This window comes from Lynx canadensis, chromosome C2 (genome assembly GCF_007474595.2).
Source record: "Lynx canadensis isolate LIC74 chromosome C2, mLynCan4.pri.v2, whole genome shotgun sequence".
NCBI lineage: Eukaryota > Metazoa > Chordata > Mammalia > Carnivora > Felidae > Lynx > Lynx canadensis.
Window position 1 is genome coordinate 150,237,084 of NC_044311.2, and position 15,412 is coordinate 150,252,495.

Sequence of the window (15,412 nt, forward strand, 5' to 3'; positions counted from 1 at the left end):
GAGCTAAAAGGTTTTTGTTTTGTTTTGTTTTTGTTTTACTTTGGGTTTCATTCTTTGGAGTAATAATATTTCTCTTTTGTATGATACATTTGTCAAAAATAAATCAAAAACAACAAAAAGCACCCAGCTTCTTAATAACTTAGAAATACATACATACTCCTTACCATGTAAAACTATTTATTTTGTAAAAATGTTTAAATATGAATAAAAATGCTGGTAACCAAGAGTAGTTGCCTGTTTTTAAAAATGAAACTTGTGGTAAAAATAACAATGAGCCCAAACTGTACAGAAAACCTGAAAGTTTATTTTGGTAAGACTCGATTTTTATAGGCATTGGTTTAAAGTAATTACTTTTCAGAGATGATTCTTTGAAAAGGTAAAAATGGGAAGGTGTACGCTTTTAAACATTTTTGATGTGCATAGTAATTATGCAGGAATAAGGATTCTCCATTTTCTGCCCGTTAGGAGCAAACAGAGCTTCCAGAATGCAAGCTGAAAATGTCTCCCTGCTACATCCTGAAACTGCTGGGTGAGGCTGGCTTGTCTCCCGCTTCCCAGGTCAAGGGCAGGGGGAACCACAGAGGCCAGCCCCGTGGGTGTACGTGGGGGACTCGGGGACTGGAGGCTGCATACTACCCTCACCTGGGCCTGTGCACCCACCCATCACACACCCCTCATCGGCCCACTCATTCCCACATCGGGCCAAGTCTGCGGTAGCGACCCCCACGGAGTGTTTGAGACCAGACACGAATCCTTGGACTTTTTGCCCGCACCCCCTGAATGCTGCCAGGAGGCCCAACATCAAGGGGTGCTGCTTCGGCGGGGGCCACGAGTCCTAGGGAAAACTTCCTTGTGCACATTCGGGGGTGCTTTTCCACGGCTTCCTCGGAAATCTGCCACCAGCCCGGAAGAGAGGCGGTCTGGTCTTTCACAAAACCAGGTAACATGCTCAATGCGCAGCCTCTACACGTGGGGGCCAATCAATGAGCAGCCTCCACACGCGGGGGCCAATCAATGCGCAGCCTCCACACGCGGGGGCCAATCAATGTGCAGCCTCCACACGCGGGGGCCAATCAAACGCCCGGAAAGCCCACGCCAATCCTGAGTTCAGTTACCATGTTTTCAAGATTATGAAGAAAATGCAAAGTTTCCGTTAAGACTTTAAAGCTCCTTGAGATCAGAGATCGTCAGGTGCACAAAACGACCTCAAATCCATGAGTGTCGCGTAGCAAGTAAATAATTTCCCTAACGCTAATAGCTACAAGTAAAATGCTTTTATTCAGCTCTTCTATATGAAGCAGAATTTCAAAAGTCTTTGGTTCATCTGAGGCAAAATCGGGTTTACGGAAAACGTAGCATCTGCTTCAAGTCTACTTCGTGTCCCTCAAGGCGACTGGGTGACGACACGAGAAGGAACAGTCTTAAAAGCACAGAGGCAAAGTGGTCTATGCCCGGAACATCTCCATCTGCGCTGACATGGCCACACTTCATTAGTTTTAATTTACAGAAAGGAAATGAAATGATAACATTTTTCCCCCCAAAGCAGAACTATCTAGAATAGGACTTCAGCTAAAAACAAAACGTAGCATGTTTTTCATTAAAGAACCCCCCAAAGAAATTCAAACAGTAACAATGGCAGCTCTGAGAGAGGACTTGCCTTATATTACAAAGTTTGAGAAATGAAACTCGCAGCATCAGCGGGGAGATCTTTCCTCTTGATGATATTTTGCAGATGCCCTCTCAAGGGTGAGTTCATCTGGTGATTTTGGGGCGGTGTGGACTTTTATTTAAACCTGTCACTAATTCCAAAAGAAGACTTAGACACTTAGGAGAGAAGCATTTTTTTTTTTTTTTGACAAAATTCTAATTGAAGCCTTATTTGCAAAAGTTACTTCTGAAGTTCTTTTAAAAGTTACAGTTCCAAAAACACACATTGGGTTGTTGTACTTAACTAAACATGCTATTTTTCCCCCCTTCCTATGGTGCTGGCTGTGCCTGGCTAAAGGTGGACACATTTTATACTGAAAACCGCAGGTTTTTGGAATTAGCCTAAGTAAAGCTGGATAAAGATAGTGCTAGTGTATAATAAAGGGATTCTGTTCAATGCTGAGAGCTCCATCAAGTTTTCTTTCCACTAATTTCAGTTGGGACTGGCAGGAAGAGAGAAAAGTGGACAAAAACTGGCCTTTTAAGGCTGAAAAGTAATGCGTGTGATTCACAAGTTCAACAGAGATAGGAGTTACATGGAAAGAGCATGGAGTACATCTGGAAATCACAAATGTATATCAAAAGGTTTCCTTTCTTTTGTTCTTCCATGGAGACTTTTAGGGCATCAGATCTTGAACATCTTCTTTTAAAGCTTCTCACACACGCACGTGCGCGTGCGTACACACACACACACACACACACCCCCTCCCTCCCTCCCTCCCTCTTAGATGATGGGCGCTCAGTATCAGTTGTATTTCCTTTCTTAGCAATTTAGGAAAAGAGGGGTAAAAATTACGGCTTACAAATAAAACGCCATGTACTTCTGTTCTCTGTGCACCTTTCAGGAATGCACCACATTTCAAAGTGAACCTACAACTGGCTTAAAAGCCCCAAAGCCTCCCTTGTGTGTGGTATGAATGCGTCTTCGTCTCCAGCTGTTAGGGCCCCGTCATCCACCCCACATTCACACGCGGCCTAATCAACACTTTAAGGCTCTTGAACTTGATCCCATCACTTCAGGATATGCAGTAAATTCAAATTTATGAAAAGAGGGCTCATACATTAATGTCCAAGCAAGCAACTGATTTCCTCTCCAAGGTCACTGCAGCCTGCCAGTGACACCCATCTCTGCAGCCACTTAGGCACTGTGACTGGACCACAAACCAGTGGGTCCAGAGTAGCCCTCAGAAATCTACCTTCTCTTTCCTTATGGACAAAAAATAAATAAATAAAACAACGAACTCCCAGTGTTCCTCTAGCAAAACACCTCCCTGGATGCTCGTAAACAGTGTTACCAACCCTCTACCTCGTTGCTGGTCTGGGCCTGGAAGCTTTTTTTGATTTATTTTTTTAATAGTCTGGGAGTGAAGGTCTCTGCTACTGGGGAAACATCTGAATTATTCCACTGCTGTTTCCAAATAAAAACTTTTGTGTTTTTTGTGTTTTTCTTCTGGGCCAATAAACATACATCCAAGCCCAAGAGGGGAGAAAGATATCACACCTGTGGTAGTGCTTTATCTGAACTAGATCTTCTGCTACCCCCCAGAACATCTTCTGACACCAAGTCAAATGGCAACAGACAGAACAAAATTAAGGAATTAAGGAGGTTAATTGGAGGGAGAAAAAAAATCCGCCTACAACTCTAAATCCGTTTTCCAGCTCCTCGGGCTAGGAAAGGCAGCAGAAATTGAACCGGAATGTTCGATGCAGTGGCTCTGCCCGCCCTCCCACTGCCCAGCGGCCAGGACAGTGACCCCAGGCTCGGGCTACTGCTGTTTGGGGATGATGAGGTTTCTTAGCATGTCGAAGGAGTTGCCGTCTGGATGCACCGTCACGATCTCACCGTCCTCCTGCTGAACCTGAAGGAACCCAGAGTCATCCAGGCCGACTATCCACACCTCCGGGCCCTCGAGGCCTCCCAGGCGGACCCGCTGGCCACTGTACATGAAGAAGAGCAGACAGTCACTGGGAAATGTCACGCAGTATCTACAGACAGGTGGTTAAGTCCTTACCCATTGGGTAAAGGGTTCGGGAGGGCGGGGGGCGGGGTCGGATGCTCGGACTCTCACTGGTCCCTCACGAACTGTTTTCATAAACTACTAGCATAATCAGGTTGATGGCAATTCCAACAGAGTTCGGACTTTCTCCTCATTCTGCTCATCCGGAGGATGATGTGTACCTACTTCCTCACCCCCTAGCACTTCTAAGAACCACTGTGCAGCTCTAGGTTTTCTTGGCTGAGATTGGGGCCAAAGAAACTGAGCTGGGAAGCTAATTTTATAAAACAAAGCTGGGTGGCATCGCCTGCGAGTTAAACTCGCTCTAATGCTACTTTTAATCTTTTCCAAATGTACCTGCGGTGAGTTACATCCTTGTAAATAGTTTTTAAAATAGAGGATCCCTCCCCTCCCCCCGCCACTCATCTTTATTTGGAAGAAGTCTAAACCTGCAGAAAAGTTGAAAAAATAGTACAATGAACCTCAGATTCCCTCTTCGCTTACATTCACACCAACTGATAACATTTTCCATATTTGCTTTCTCTCCTCGTGCACACACATGCTTTTTTGCTGACGTTTAAAAATAAGTTGCAGGCATCATGACACTTTACACTTAAATACTTCAGCATGTACCTCCTAAGAACAATCTCCCACAAAACCAAAATACCATTATCACCCTCAAGAAGTCTAATCTTGGTATAATAACGTCTAATATATAGTTCATGTTTAAATTTCCCCATTGTCTCATTAATATTTTTTGTGGCTATTTCCTCCCATCCAGGATCTAATTATGAATCACATCTTGCATTTATTGTCATGCCTCTTTAGTCCTCTTTAATGTCAAACAAATCTCCCACCTTCTTCTTATTTTTTTTGTGTTAGAGGACATTAACATTTCTGAAGCATAGAGGCCTGCTGATAGGTACCAGTGCCTCGCAGGCTTTGGGTGCGTGTAGATCCCCTGGAGCATTTGTTGAAACATGAATTGTGCTCGAGTGTTCGGCCAGCCTCAGAGTTTCTGATTTAGGAGGCCCAGGGTGGAACTTGAGAATACCCTGCATTTCTAACAAGTTCCCAGGTGAGGATGCTATTGCCCCTGGGGGATCTTGCTTTGAAAACTGTTGATATCTAGAATGTTCTACGATTTAAATAAACATGCGGGAAAACTCTCCGGTGATGCTGTGTCCTTCTCGCTGCATCCCATCAGCAGCAGACCTGGGATGCCAGTTCGTCCTGGCATTGCTGATGGTAACTTGCTCAAAATAGTGTCCGCCAGTTTTTTCTCCATCAGAAAGGGAAAAAATAGTTATCTAGACCTGTGCTCAGTTTCTTGTTTTAAGATAGTGAACTACTAATTGAATGAAGACATTTTAAAAGAGTGAAGACGGGCCAGCACTGACCTGTGTACCCAATACTTATAATAAAGGGGAAGAATGCCATTGGGCCCTTTGTCCTGAAACGTGTCGATCAGTTTCTCCAGCACGGTCACAGTTCTGGCGATGAGATCATCGGTCCTGAAGGGCTTCAGCTCTGCCCTGTGTTGCTTATTGTATTCTGTGACGAGATCATTGATGCATATGGTGGGGTTACTGTTACTCACGTTAAATCCACAGCCTGCAACAAAAGCAAACGGTTGAAAAACGCGAGCAGCTCAACGTACTGGGAGGATCACACATTCCTCTCAACCACCTGGAAGAAGTTACAGCCTGGATCCCCTGCCCCCTGCTTCCTTGTCCTCATTTCAAATTTATTATCTCTGGCCACTTAAAGAATGACTTATCTCTTTGGGACCGGTTTCCTTTTTTCATCCTTCCTTTATTATCCTTGTTCAAGCTGAGATCACCCCAACCTTACTGCAGACCGGTTGGGGTGAGAAAGGCAGATTCGATTCGATTAAACAGAAGCTATGAACGGGACCGAGTTCCTTAGACTGGCCTCTGAAACGATCCTTCACGGGGTTGAGCCAAGAATCGTAGGTCTGCCCTGAGCCCAATATACAGTAAAATTTCTTGTTTCTTTTCCGACTTGAGTAACAGAACACATGTCTGAAAATAAAGAATTTTATTCAGGTCTTAAGGAGTAAACTCTGGATTCAGAGATTTCAAACCTTGGTCATGGCATAAACCTAGAACACATCTTTTAATACTTTACCCTTGGAAGTCTCTGGTGCTAGGGTTACGCTGTTGGCAAGGGGCCAACCCATGTTCAGTGGCTCTTTTACAGGCTCCTAAACCACAGCTTCGGGAGAACGAGTTACCAGCAGTGGGGTTTGAACAGGCTTGTCTCTGCTGTTACTTAATATCACCATCCTCTCCGGGAGAGTTGGAAGTCTTCAGAGAAGTCAAACCTCAGTTTTCAACAGGGCCCTGAATCAACCTCAAAGAGGTCTTCAATAAGAAATGAAATACGGCAAGAATGAAGCAGTGAGACTATCTTGTTTTCAGTGCCTCTGAGAAAAAATTCCCCAAATACTCGCCTCAGATAGAATGGTGACATTTACAATAGCAGTATTCTTTGGTAAATGTTCGGAGCCATTTTCAGCGTGAAGGGAAAGACTGATTGGCCTCAGATTTTTTTTTTTTTTAATATACTGGCTATTAAAATACAAAGCAATATAAATTACATCTGGAAACAAAAAACACATAACTACAGCAACAGGAACAGAATCAGCAATTTTTCATTTGTTCATTCATTCAACAACACACACAGCATGGAGGGTGAGGCATTAGAGTATGTGTATACAGTCCTGAAAATCTCCATTATATTCAGAAAATTCCAAGTCCTGGGGAAAATAGCAACACTGACTAGTGCCAACTTCGGCTACACCTTTCTAAGAACCAGAGAGTACCCTTGTTGGTGACTCTGAATCCTTCCTCAAAGATGCCCCCTCTCCCCCCATCACCTCCCACGGCCTTAAGAATTTAACAAAAGCTATGAATTCTCCCCAGAGGAACATGTTCCCTTTCCTCCCCCGCCCCCAGTGGCAGACTTCCTTAGCTCCCTGAGGCCATCCCTGGGCCCCATTGATACCTATGGGCCCCACTTCAGAACATCTACATCTAGCCTCATTAACACATTTAAAATGGGAAGCAGAGCTTGGACGATATGAAACAGTTTGGTAGCAGCGCTAGAAACATGAGCTTTGCATCTTTTGGCTGGCATTTCTGACACGTCGTCACGTGTTTTCTGTCCAGTACTAATTTCTGAATGTTGAGTTCTCCTGGACATCAGGGAGAAGCCGATGCTCGGAGGAGCAGGAGCCTAAGAATTTCTGAAACTGTTTCTGAACCCACCTCCTCGCCTGATGCGGGTGCGCTGCAGGGAAGCAGGATTCTTCACCCCACCTTGACCAGCCTGGAGCTTCTTCTGGAGGTCCAAAAGAGCGCAACTTTTTCATGGCCTGGGAAGGTCCCATTAAGAATGCCAGACCACCAGGAGACCCATCCTTGAAATTAACTTTCTTCTCTTATTACAAAATTGGCACGTCAAATGTTTATTTTCACCATTTCTAATTCAACAAGAAGTGGGCACGTGGAGAGGTGTAATAAAAAACCTGTTTGATGTGATACCAATTTGGTGGTTTCCATGGCCATAGACAGGAACGCTAAACCCCTTGAAGGGCTTTCAACCAATCTGGCCTGTTTTGCATACATATTGTGTTCTGTAACTTAGGACTCCGAGAAAAAGTAATCCCATATGATAATCCACTCCCCCCCAATGTAGCCATGTATAAACCATTTTTATTTTTGCTTTTATTAATCTAAAAATGTGGAGGAAAGGGCTTTAAAAGCTTACCAATAAGTATATAAAATGTTTCTCCCAAAAGCGTTGAGTTAACCAGAACTCCACCAAGCTTCATGAAGTCACTGTAATAAATATCATTGGGCCACTTCACTCGTAAGTTGATATCCTAAAGGAAAATCTGTGCGTTAATCAAGCAAGCACAGGACACAAAGGGATCAGGACAGGTCATCTAGCCCAAAGGAAGACAGGCAGGATGTTCTCGAATCTAATGGAACATGGGATCTCAACCTCTCTTCTGGTTCTGACAGCTAATCTTTGGGACAATCCAGTGTGAAAGGACCACCTTGGGGCTGGGAGAGACCTGAAGAACATATCTGGCATAAATTCTGGCATTTTCCCCACACCCCAGCACTGTTCATTATCTCAGTACAGGCATATGTCTTCATCGTGCTTCACAGACACTGTGTGTTTTACACACCGAAGGCTGGCAGCAGCCCTGAGAGGAGCAAGCTGATCGGTCAGTGCCACCATTTTCCAACAGCCCTTGCCCGCTTCGCGTCTCTGTGTCACAATTTGGGAATTCTCACAACATTTTGAACTTTTTCATTATTTGGTTATCATGGTGATCTGTGATCAGTGATCACAACTCACTGAAAGCTCAGATGATGGTTAGCATTTTTTAGCAATAAAAAATATATTTTTAAGTTTTTCATTTATTTTGAGAGACACAGAGAGGGAGAGAGAGAGAGAGCATGAGCAGGGGAGGGGCAGAGGGAGAATCCCAAGCAGACACTGGGCTGTCAGTGCAGGGCCTGATGCGGGGCTCAAACTCACAAACCGTGAGCTCATGACCTGAGCCAAAACCAAGAGCTGGACTCTTAAGTGACTGAGACCCAGGCACTCTCTCAATAAAATATTTTTTAGTTAAGGCGTGTCCATTGCTTTCTTAGACCACAGTATAGTGCAAACGTAACTTACATGCACCGGGAAACCAAAATCCACCAGCAGTGAGCACCTACTGTGTGCTGGGTTGGGGGCAGGGAGAGAATAATACTTCTGGGTTCTCTTCCCTTAAGGAGCTCATGCCCCAAGAGAGAAAAGATGCCCTAAATTAACCAATATCATAAAAGGTGGGTAGAAATGTTTCCAGGAGAATGCTACAGAGATGCAGGGTAGGAACACGGTTCACTGAATTATTATGGAAGAATCTCAAAACACTGCCAACAGTCAGCAGTTAACAGAAACGATTTGTTCTGTGGCTCACTGTGTCTCTATCCTGAAGCAACCCTGGGCGACCCTGCCTGAGCCCCGATCGCAGTGGAACGGTGCCGGTCACTGCCTTGAGCTGGGCCACCCAGACCCCCACTTCCTGCCGGGACTCTTAAGTGGGCGCAGAGACCAGGTGAGACCCAGTGGGTGCCGGAGCTGCCAGGTCTCCTGGGCCAGGGGTGGCAGCCAAGTTGTGCCACGTGTGGGGAGAAGAAGGAAATCGGGATATATGAGGCTGAAAGAAAGACACTCAGCAAATAAAACGGAAAGACTGCAGGGTAGCTGATGGCCTCTGATCCCACAGTGCTTTCGCTTCCTTCCCTGAGGGCCAGTACCACCCAGAGCCCCTTCTCAGCCCTAGTCCCTATATTACTTACACCAGACCCCCAGGGGGTACTAGTTTTGTCCCTGTTTTACAAGGAAGAAACTGAAGCTGACAGAGACTGCCTGGGTGGCTTGTAGTTACACTCAGATGCAGCAGAGCTGGGATTCTTTTTCTCCCTCCCCCCCTCCCCTCCCTTTCCCTTCCCTCCCATTTCTTTTTTCCTTCCTTCCTTCCTTCCTTCCTTCCTTCCTTCCTTCCTTCCTACCTCCCTCCCTCCCTCCCTCCCTCCCTCCCTTCCTTCTCTCCCTCCCTCCTTCCTTTTAAATGTTTATTTACTTTTTTGAGAGACAGCATGAGCGCCAGCTGAGGTAGGGGCAGAGAGAGAGGGAGGGACACATAATTCGAAGCAGGCTCCAGGCTCTGAGCTGTCAGCACAGAGCCCGATGCGGGGCTTGAACTCACGAACCGTGAGATCATGACCTGAGCCGAAGTAAGATACTCAACTGACCAAGGCACTCAGGTGCCCCCAAACCCAGGGCTTTCTGACACCAAGCCCCCAGGGAGCTTAATACTGTGCTACAGAGCCTGCTGCTTCCAAGAAATCTCCTTCTCTCCCTTCAACAAGGCCTTCTTTGCATCTCAGCCAGTGGAATACATTTCTGTTCTGCCCTGCAGGGCACTCTAGGCAGAGAGGAGAAACGCAAAAGCACAAAGGAACAAAAGCATAAAGAAGACGTGGGGATGAGCACCGGGACCTGTAACTGACAGGGAGGGAGCTTCATAATCCTTCGTGTCTAGAACAGGGATCTCCATGGGGGCCGGAGCAAGGGTGCCATTCTGCTACCCTGCCCCAGGGGACACTGGGCAATGCTGGAGACATCTCTGGTTGTCACAGCTTGAGGGAATCCCACTGGCACCTAGTGGGAGCAGGCAGAGACGCTGTCCCACCTCCTGCAGAGGAAGGCCTCCCACCTGAGATGTGGGGCCCAAATGTCAACAGCGCCAACGGTGAGAAACGCTGGTGTGGAAAATCTGTAGCTTGGAGACTTTGGCCTTGGTCACTCTCGCAGGTCCCCTTCTTTGTCCTCTCTCGCCTTCCCAGGCCCCCATGTACCCAACACGGTCCCTGCCCAAACTCGGCTCCTGCGGTAGGTGGGCAGTGGCTTTCTTCCGCGCTGGCCCCGTTCCCGGGTTCCTGATTTACTTCACATGTTCAGGTCTAGTTGGTCAATGGCGGCTTACAGAATCGTGGCTTCTCCTGCGGGGAAACTATGGCATCTATTTCAACGAAGAGAAAGGCCGCGTGCTTATTTTTATACTATCTCAACCACGTATTCAAACAGCTGCCGCGGGCCTCCCGGGTACAAAGTGCTATGTTAGGCTCTTTGGGATCAAAATAAAACTACTCCTTCATCCACAGAGCTGGTTCCTTTACAGGAGAAGGAACCAGAAGCACAAATAACACTGCTCCAGAGCGAGCCACGGGAGAAACCATAAAAGTGGCTCAGACCTTCCAAACACCAAAAGGTTAGAGGAGGGAGTTTGTAGCTAGAAGTTTCCGGGAATGGCATCGGAGCAGGGCCTCCCAGGGCAAACAGAACTTCCAGGTACAGGGAGGGGACAGGAGGGGACGGGAGGGGAGGGGAGGGGAGGGTGGAGGGCTACAGGCACCCGGCATGGCGGGGACCTCGCAAACAGAAGAAACAGTGGGAGGGATGGTAGGCAGTGGATTGCAAGCTCTGGAAGGAGTAATGGGCATTTCTGTGACACTCCCTCTGGTCCAGGGAGACAGGCACCATCTGTGTGCTGATGGTGACATCTGACCAAAGATGTAAGAAAGGCCAACTGTACGGAGCGCCTGGGTAGCTCAGTCAGTTAAGTGTCCGCCTTCAGCTCAGGTCATGATCTCACAGTTCGTGGGTTCGAGCCCCACACTGCGCTCTGTGCTGACAGCTCAGAGCCTGCAGCCTGCTTCCGATTCTGTGTCTCCCTCTCTCTGCCCCTCCCCTGCTCACGCTGTCTCCCCCCACCAAAAAATAAACATTAAAATTTTTATATAAAAAAGAGGCAAACTCTATGTAACTGGGGCCTATTTCAACCATCCTGGATTTGTACTGTGTAAGCTAAATGGACTCTGTTAAAAATAAATACTGAGAGGCACCTGAGTTGATCTCAGTCAGTTAAGCATCCTAATTGGGCTCAGGTCATGATCTCAGTTTGTAGGTTCAAGCCCTGTGTCGGGCTCTGCACTGACAGCATGGAGCCTACTTGGGATTCTCTCCCTCCCCCTTCTCTCTGCCCCTTCCTCACTTGCACTCTCTCTCTCTCTCTCAAAATAAATAAACTGTAAAAAAAACTTTTTTTTAAATAAATAAATCCTGAGAAAGTAAACCCTAAAAGTTCTTATCACAAGGGGAAAAAAAATGTTTTCTAGGAACTATAGGAGGTGATGGGTGTTAAGTTCCTGTGGTAACCACTTCACAAGTAGGTCAGGTCATTGTACTGTGCGCCTCAAACTTACATGGTCAATTCTATCTCAGTAAAAACTGAAAATGAAATAAAGGAAGAATACATCCAACCCCAAACCAAAGTCACATCACACAGGTGAGACTGGGCTGCGTGACTACAGAAACAGGACAGAAGAAGGAGCGTGAGGGACAACACCCATCAGGTGTGCTGTTGAGGGCGGGCTGCCCACCTCACATCCCGCTGCCCCCAGCCCTTCCTGTAAGGCAGGCACTCAAAGAATGCTCGCTAAGTTAACAGGTGAGGCTACAAGGTCAAAATCAAAGCCAAGAAAAAGCTAACCAGGCTAATTTAAAATTTAAATTTTCATTTATTTTCCTAAGACCAACAAACCTGTTGCTAGGGTTAAAAATACCGCCCCCCCCCCCCCCGACCTCCCAACAGAACTTTATCTTCTCAACTGCCTTCTACGAGGGGAGACGTCTGGCTCAGGGGGCTGCAGGCTGAACCTGTGAAGGTTGCGGGGAATCCCGCTGGCACCTAGTGGGAGCAGGCAGAGACGCTGTCCCACCTCCTGCAGAGGAAGGCCTCCCACCTGAGGTGTGGGGCCCAAATGTCAACAGTGCCGACGGCGAGAAACGCTGGTGTGGAAAATCTGTAGCTTAAGCCCAAGCCCTTCAGATACAGACAGCAAGTGTGCTGAATACCTGGTAATAAATGTCATATTTCAGTGTGCGTGCCTGGGACTTCAGTGTGCATGCCTGGGAAACACATACCCCAGCCCTACACACAGTGACCATGACGACATGACCACATTAGAGGGGGTTAAGGGGCGCTGGCGATGATGGCTTCCCTGTTGAACATGAGGACAGGCCCCACTGAAAGTCATGATCTTAGCCTCTGACTTCAGGAGTTAATACAATAATTGTTTTCAGCCTGACATAAGAGCTGTAGGTGGGAGGGAGCCTGGGGATGAACGCCCTTGAAAAAAAATTTTTTTTAAGTTTATTTTAGAGAGACAGACAGACAGACACGAGCAGGGAAATGGCAGAGAGAAAAGGAGACACAGAATCCGAAGCAGGCTCCAGGCTCCGAGCTGTCAGCACAGAGCCTGACGCGGGGCTCGAATTCAAGAACCGTGAGATCATGACCTGAGACGAAGTGGGATGTTTAATGGACTGAGCCACCCAGGTGCCCCAGGAACTCCCTTTATACACTCATGTGAAATTCTTCCAAGAAAACTGAGGAAGAGGATATACAGTGACTGTGTGCACTGGTCTCTTGTCTCCTTAATAAGTGACACTAAAGTATCCAATGGTAATGACGAAGCAGGCACCCCTGCCATAGAGCTGGGAGCAACACCCCAAAATGAACCTGCACGTTAAACCTGGGCGGCCACAGACAAAGGATTGCTCTGCCCAACAGTGACTGTGCAAAATGAAGGTGGGAAATGAGAAGGTTGTTTAGGTCTATAAAATAAGGCTTTTCACCAGAAAACACAAGTGGCCCATCCCGTCCAATGGGCTTCAATTAAAGGAAAAAATAAATAAAAAGAGGTTTGCCCTAAGATACTTGATAAATTGGACAACAGCAAGAAAGGAAACTCGGGGAAAGAAACACATCTGGCGAGCCTCACGCCGCTGTAAAAGCTGCTGGTGCTTTCCAAACTCTCAAAGCTCTAAGAACACTCTGTTGCCCAGCTTTGCAAAGAGCAGGCTGCAACTCTATATGCAGCTATCGTCCAGACACATCCTCCACATACCGACTTTATCAGCTGGGATGTATGCGCAGGGCGGGGATGTTAGACAGAGGAGCTGCACGTACCTGGTACTCAGGAATGGACCTTACCGCCTCCACAACGGCCAGGGACATCAGATGCTGGACAAATGGGATCCTCTGTCCCAGCTGGGACCTCAGCGGGATGGAGACGAGCAGGGTGGACACGGCGCATCCCATGGGGCTCAGCCAAGCATTCGATCCCCGCCCTGGAACACAGGCCCCATCAGGAAAGTGGCCACGTCGCCATGCGAACAGAGTCAGATGCACACAGCGGCAGAAAATGGGCCGAGCAGCCACGTTCGCAATCAACCCAGACTGATTACGATGCTTGGAGATTCTAGGGTTAACTCAAGAACAGAGAAGCTTTTTAAAATCTGATGCTGTGTTGCTGAACAAGTTTCTGATAAGTAGCAGAATGTTCAGCCTCAGTGAGCATATCATTTAGGCTTTGATGATTCAAAGTCTTACAGTGTCTGAACATGACTGTCAGCTTAATTTTCTCCATACGGTCATGCAGGCAAAAACAGAAACAGTGGGGAAAATGAGCCCGGTCTGTCCTGTCCAGGAGAAGTCCTGGGAGCCACATTTTAGAAGTGACCTATATTGTGGTGATAGTCTCACAACCTGTGAACATATTTAAAAAAACCCAAAATCGTACACTTTAAATGAGGGAACTGTATGGCATGTGAATTATATCTCACTGTTATAAGGGGGGGAAAAGGAAGTTGAATTTAAAAAGTAAGCCCTAGCATTAACTCTCTGAACTATTTTTTCCTAAAACAGAAGCCAAGAAAATAAAGTGATCAAAATGAGAGGTATAATCAAAGTCCTTCTATGTCCTTTATTTAAACCACCATATTGAGCCCCCCGCTTTGGATAAAATGAATTTTCTCTTTGAGTTATGTTCAAAAGACATATTCAAAGGAAAGAAGTGGGAAACAGTGGATTTCTTATTTCATTGCTCCTTCTGAGAAAGGCGTAAGGAGCCTCTCTTGAGAGTTACAAGCACGTTTGGGTTGGCCTGGCGCTGTCTGGAGCAGGGGCGAGGGCCAAGTGCCTCCTGCATGACCACCGAGCATGGAATCTGCTTGTGGTTGGACCCCAAGTGGATTCTGGGAGGATGCGGGCTCTGGTTTCCGAGGGTCAGCAGGTGGCGGAAGCTCTGAGCAGCCCTTGGCTTCTCTGTGATCACTCTGTGAACGGGCATTGACCACTGATCAAGCGCCCGCTGCATGGAATTTCCAGGGCAGCCGGGGTGGGGGCTGGCAGACGGAAGGCCTCCTCCATGTGACACTCAATAGGGACACGGAAGGCACCTCCCAGAGAACCTTCAGGCAAATAAATGTCTCTATAACACAGTCATGATTCACACACTGCAATGCCTAGAATGTGTCAGAAAGAGGAATTTACAAGATGTAGATGACTGAATGTTAAAACCATCCCCAGGGGCGCCTGGGTGGCTCAGTCGGTCAAGCCTCTGACTTCGGCTCAGGTCATGATCTGGCAGTCTGTGAGTTCCAGCCCTCTGTCGGGCTCTGTGCTGACAGCTCAGAGCCTGGAGCCTGCTTGGGAGTCTGTGTCTCCTTCTCTCTCTGCCCCACCCCTGCTCACACTCTCTCAAAAATAAACAAACAAAAAAAAATTCCCAGTAGAACATCCAGTGATTAATAACCATCTCAGTTTGAGACAATGCTTTTAATTGTACTAAAAGGCTCAATCTTCTGATCAATTTCCCGCCCTCTTCCTCCATTTTAGGGGGTGTGAACACAAGCACTTGTAATGTGCGTCTGCTCCGCGATCAGCACACACGATCCATTGGCAATCTGGACACAGGAGTCACAGATTTTAGAAAACAAAACAGCAGAAATGATAACAAAAGATGACTGACCTTTGCCCTGTGTTTGGCGGACTGCGATGGCTATTAACCCCATTTCCTGCGGGATCTCAAACATCAACCTGCAAACGGTGGGAAAGACTGGTCAGCCAGAACGGGGATATGATAGGGCAGCCCACAGCTCACACACAAGGAGGGACCCTGTTGGCACTCATTTGCAAGCATGTGGGGGAAAGAAAGGGCCATTTTCCAGGTTTCGAGGGATAATGACCCCCTTCCCAGCCTCTGCAA

At 47.0% G+C, this 15,412-nt stretch overlaps 1 protein-coding gene across 5 annotated transcripts in view; it reads right to left on the reverse strand.

The window, feature by feature from the left end:
* Nucleotides 1-282: 282 nt before the first annotated feature.
* The window catches only part of HLCS (holocarboxylase synthetase), a 219,339-nt gene continuing 204,209 nt past the window's right edge, over nucleotides 283-15,412 (reverse strand). For 4 of the 5 annotated variants that reach the window (XM_030328399.2, XM_030328391.2, XM_030328396.2 and 1 more), the window contains 5 exons: nucleotides 15,176-15,243; nucleotides 13,333-13,493; nucleotides 7,500-7,614; nucleotides 5,105-5,318; nucleotides 283-3,645 (listed from right to left, as the gene is read on the reverse strand). In XM_030328399.2, the coding sequence (XP_030184259.1) occupies nucleotides 3,474-3,645; nucleotides 5,105-5,318; nucleotides 7,500-7,614; nucleotides 13,333-13,493; nucleotides 15,176-15,243 (730 nt within the window). In that variant the 3' untranslated portion in view covers nucleotides 283-3,473. The remainder of the gene's footprint in view (nucleotides 3,646-5,104; nucleotides 5,319-7,499; nucleotides 7,615-13,332; nucleotides 13,494-15,175; nucleotides 15,244-15,412) is intronic. The other variant, XM_030328393.2, reaches the window with a different exon arrangement.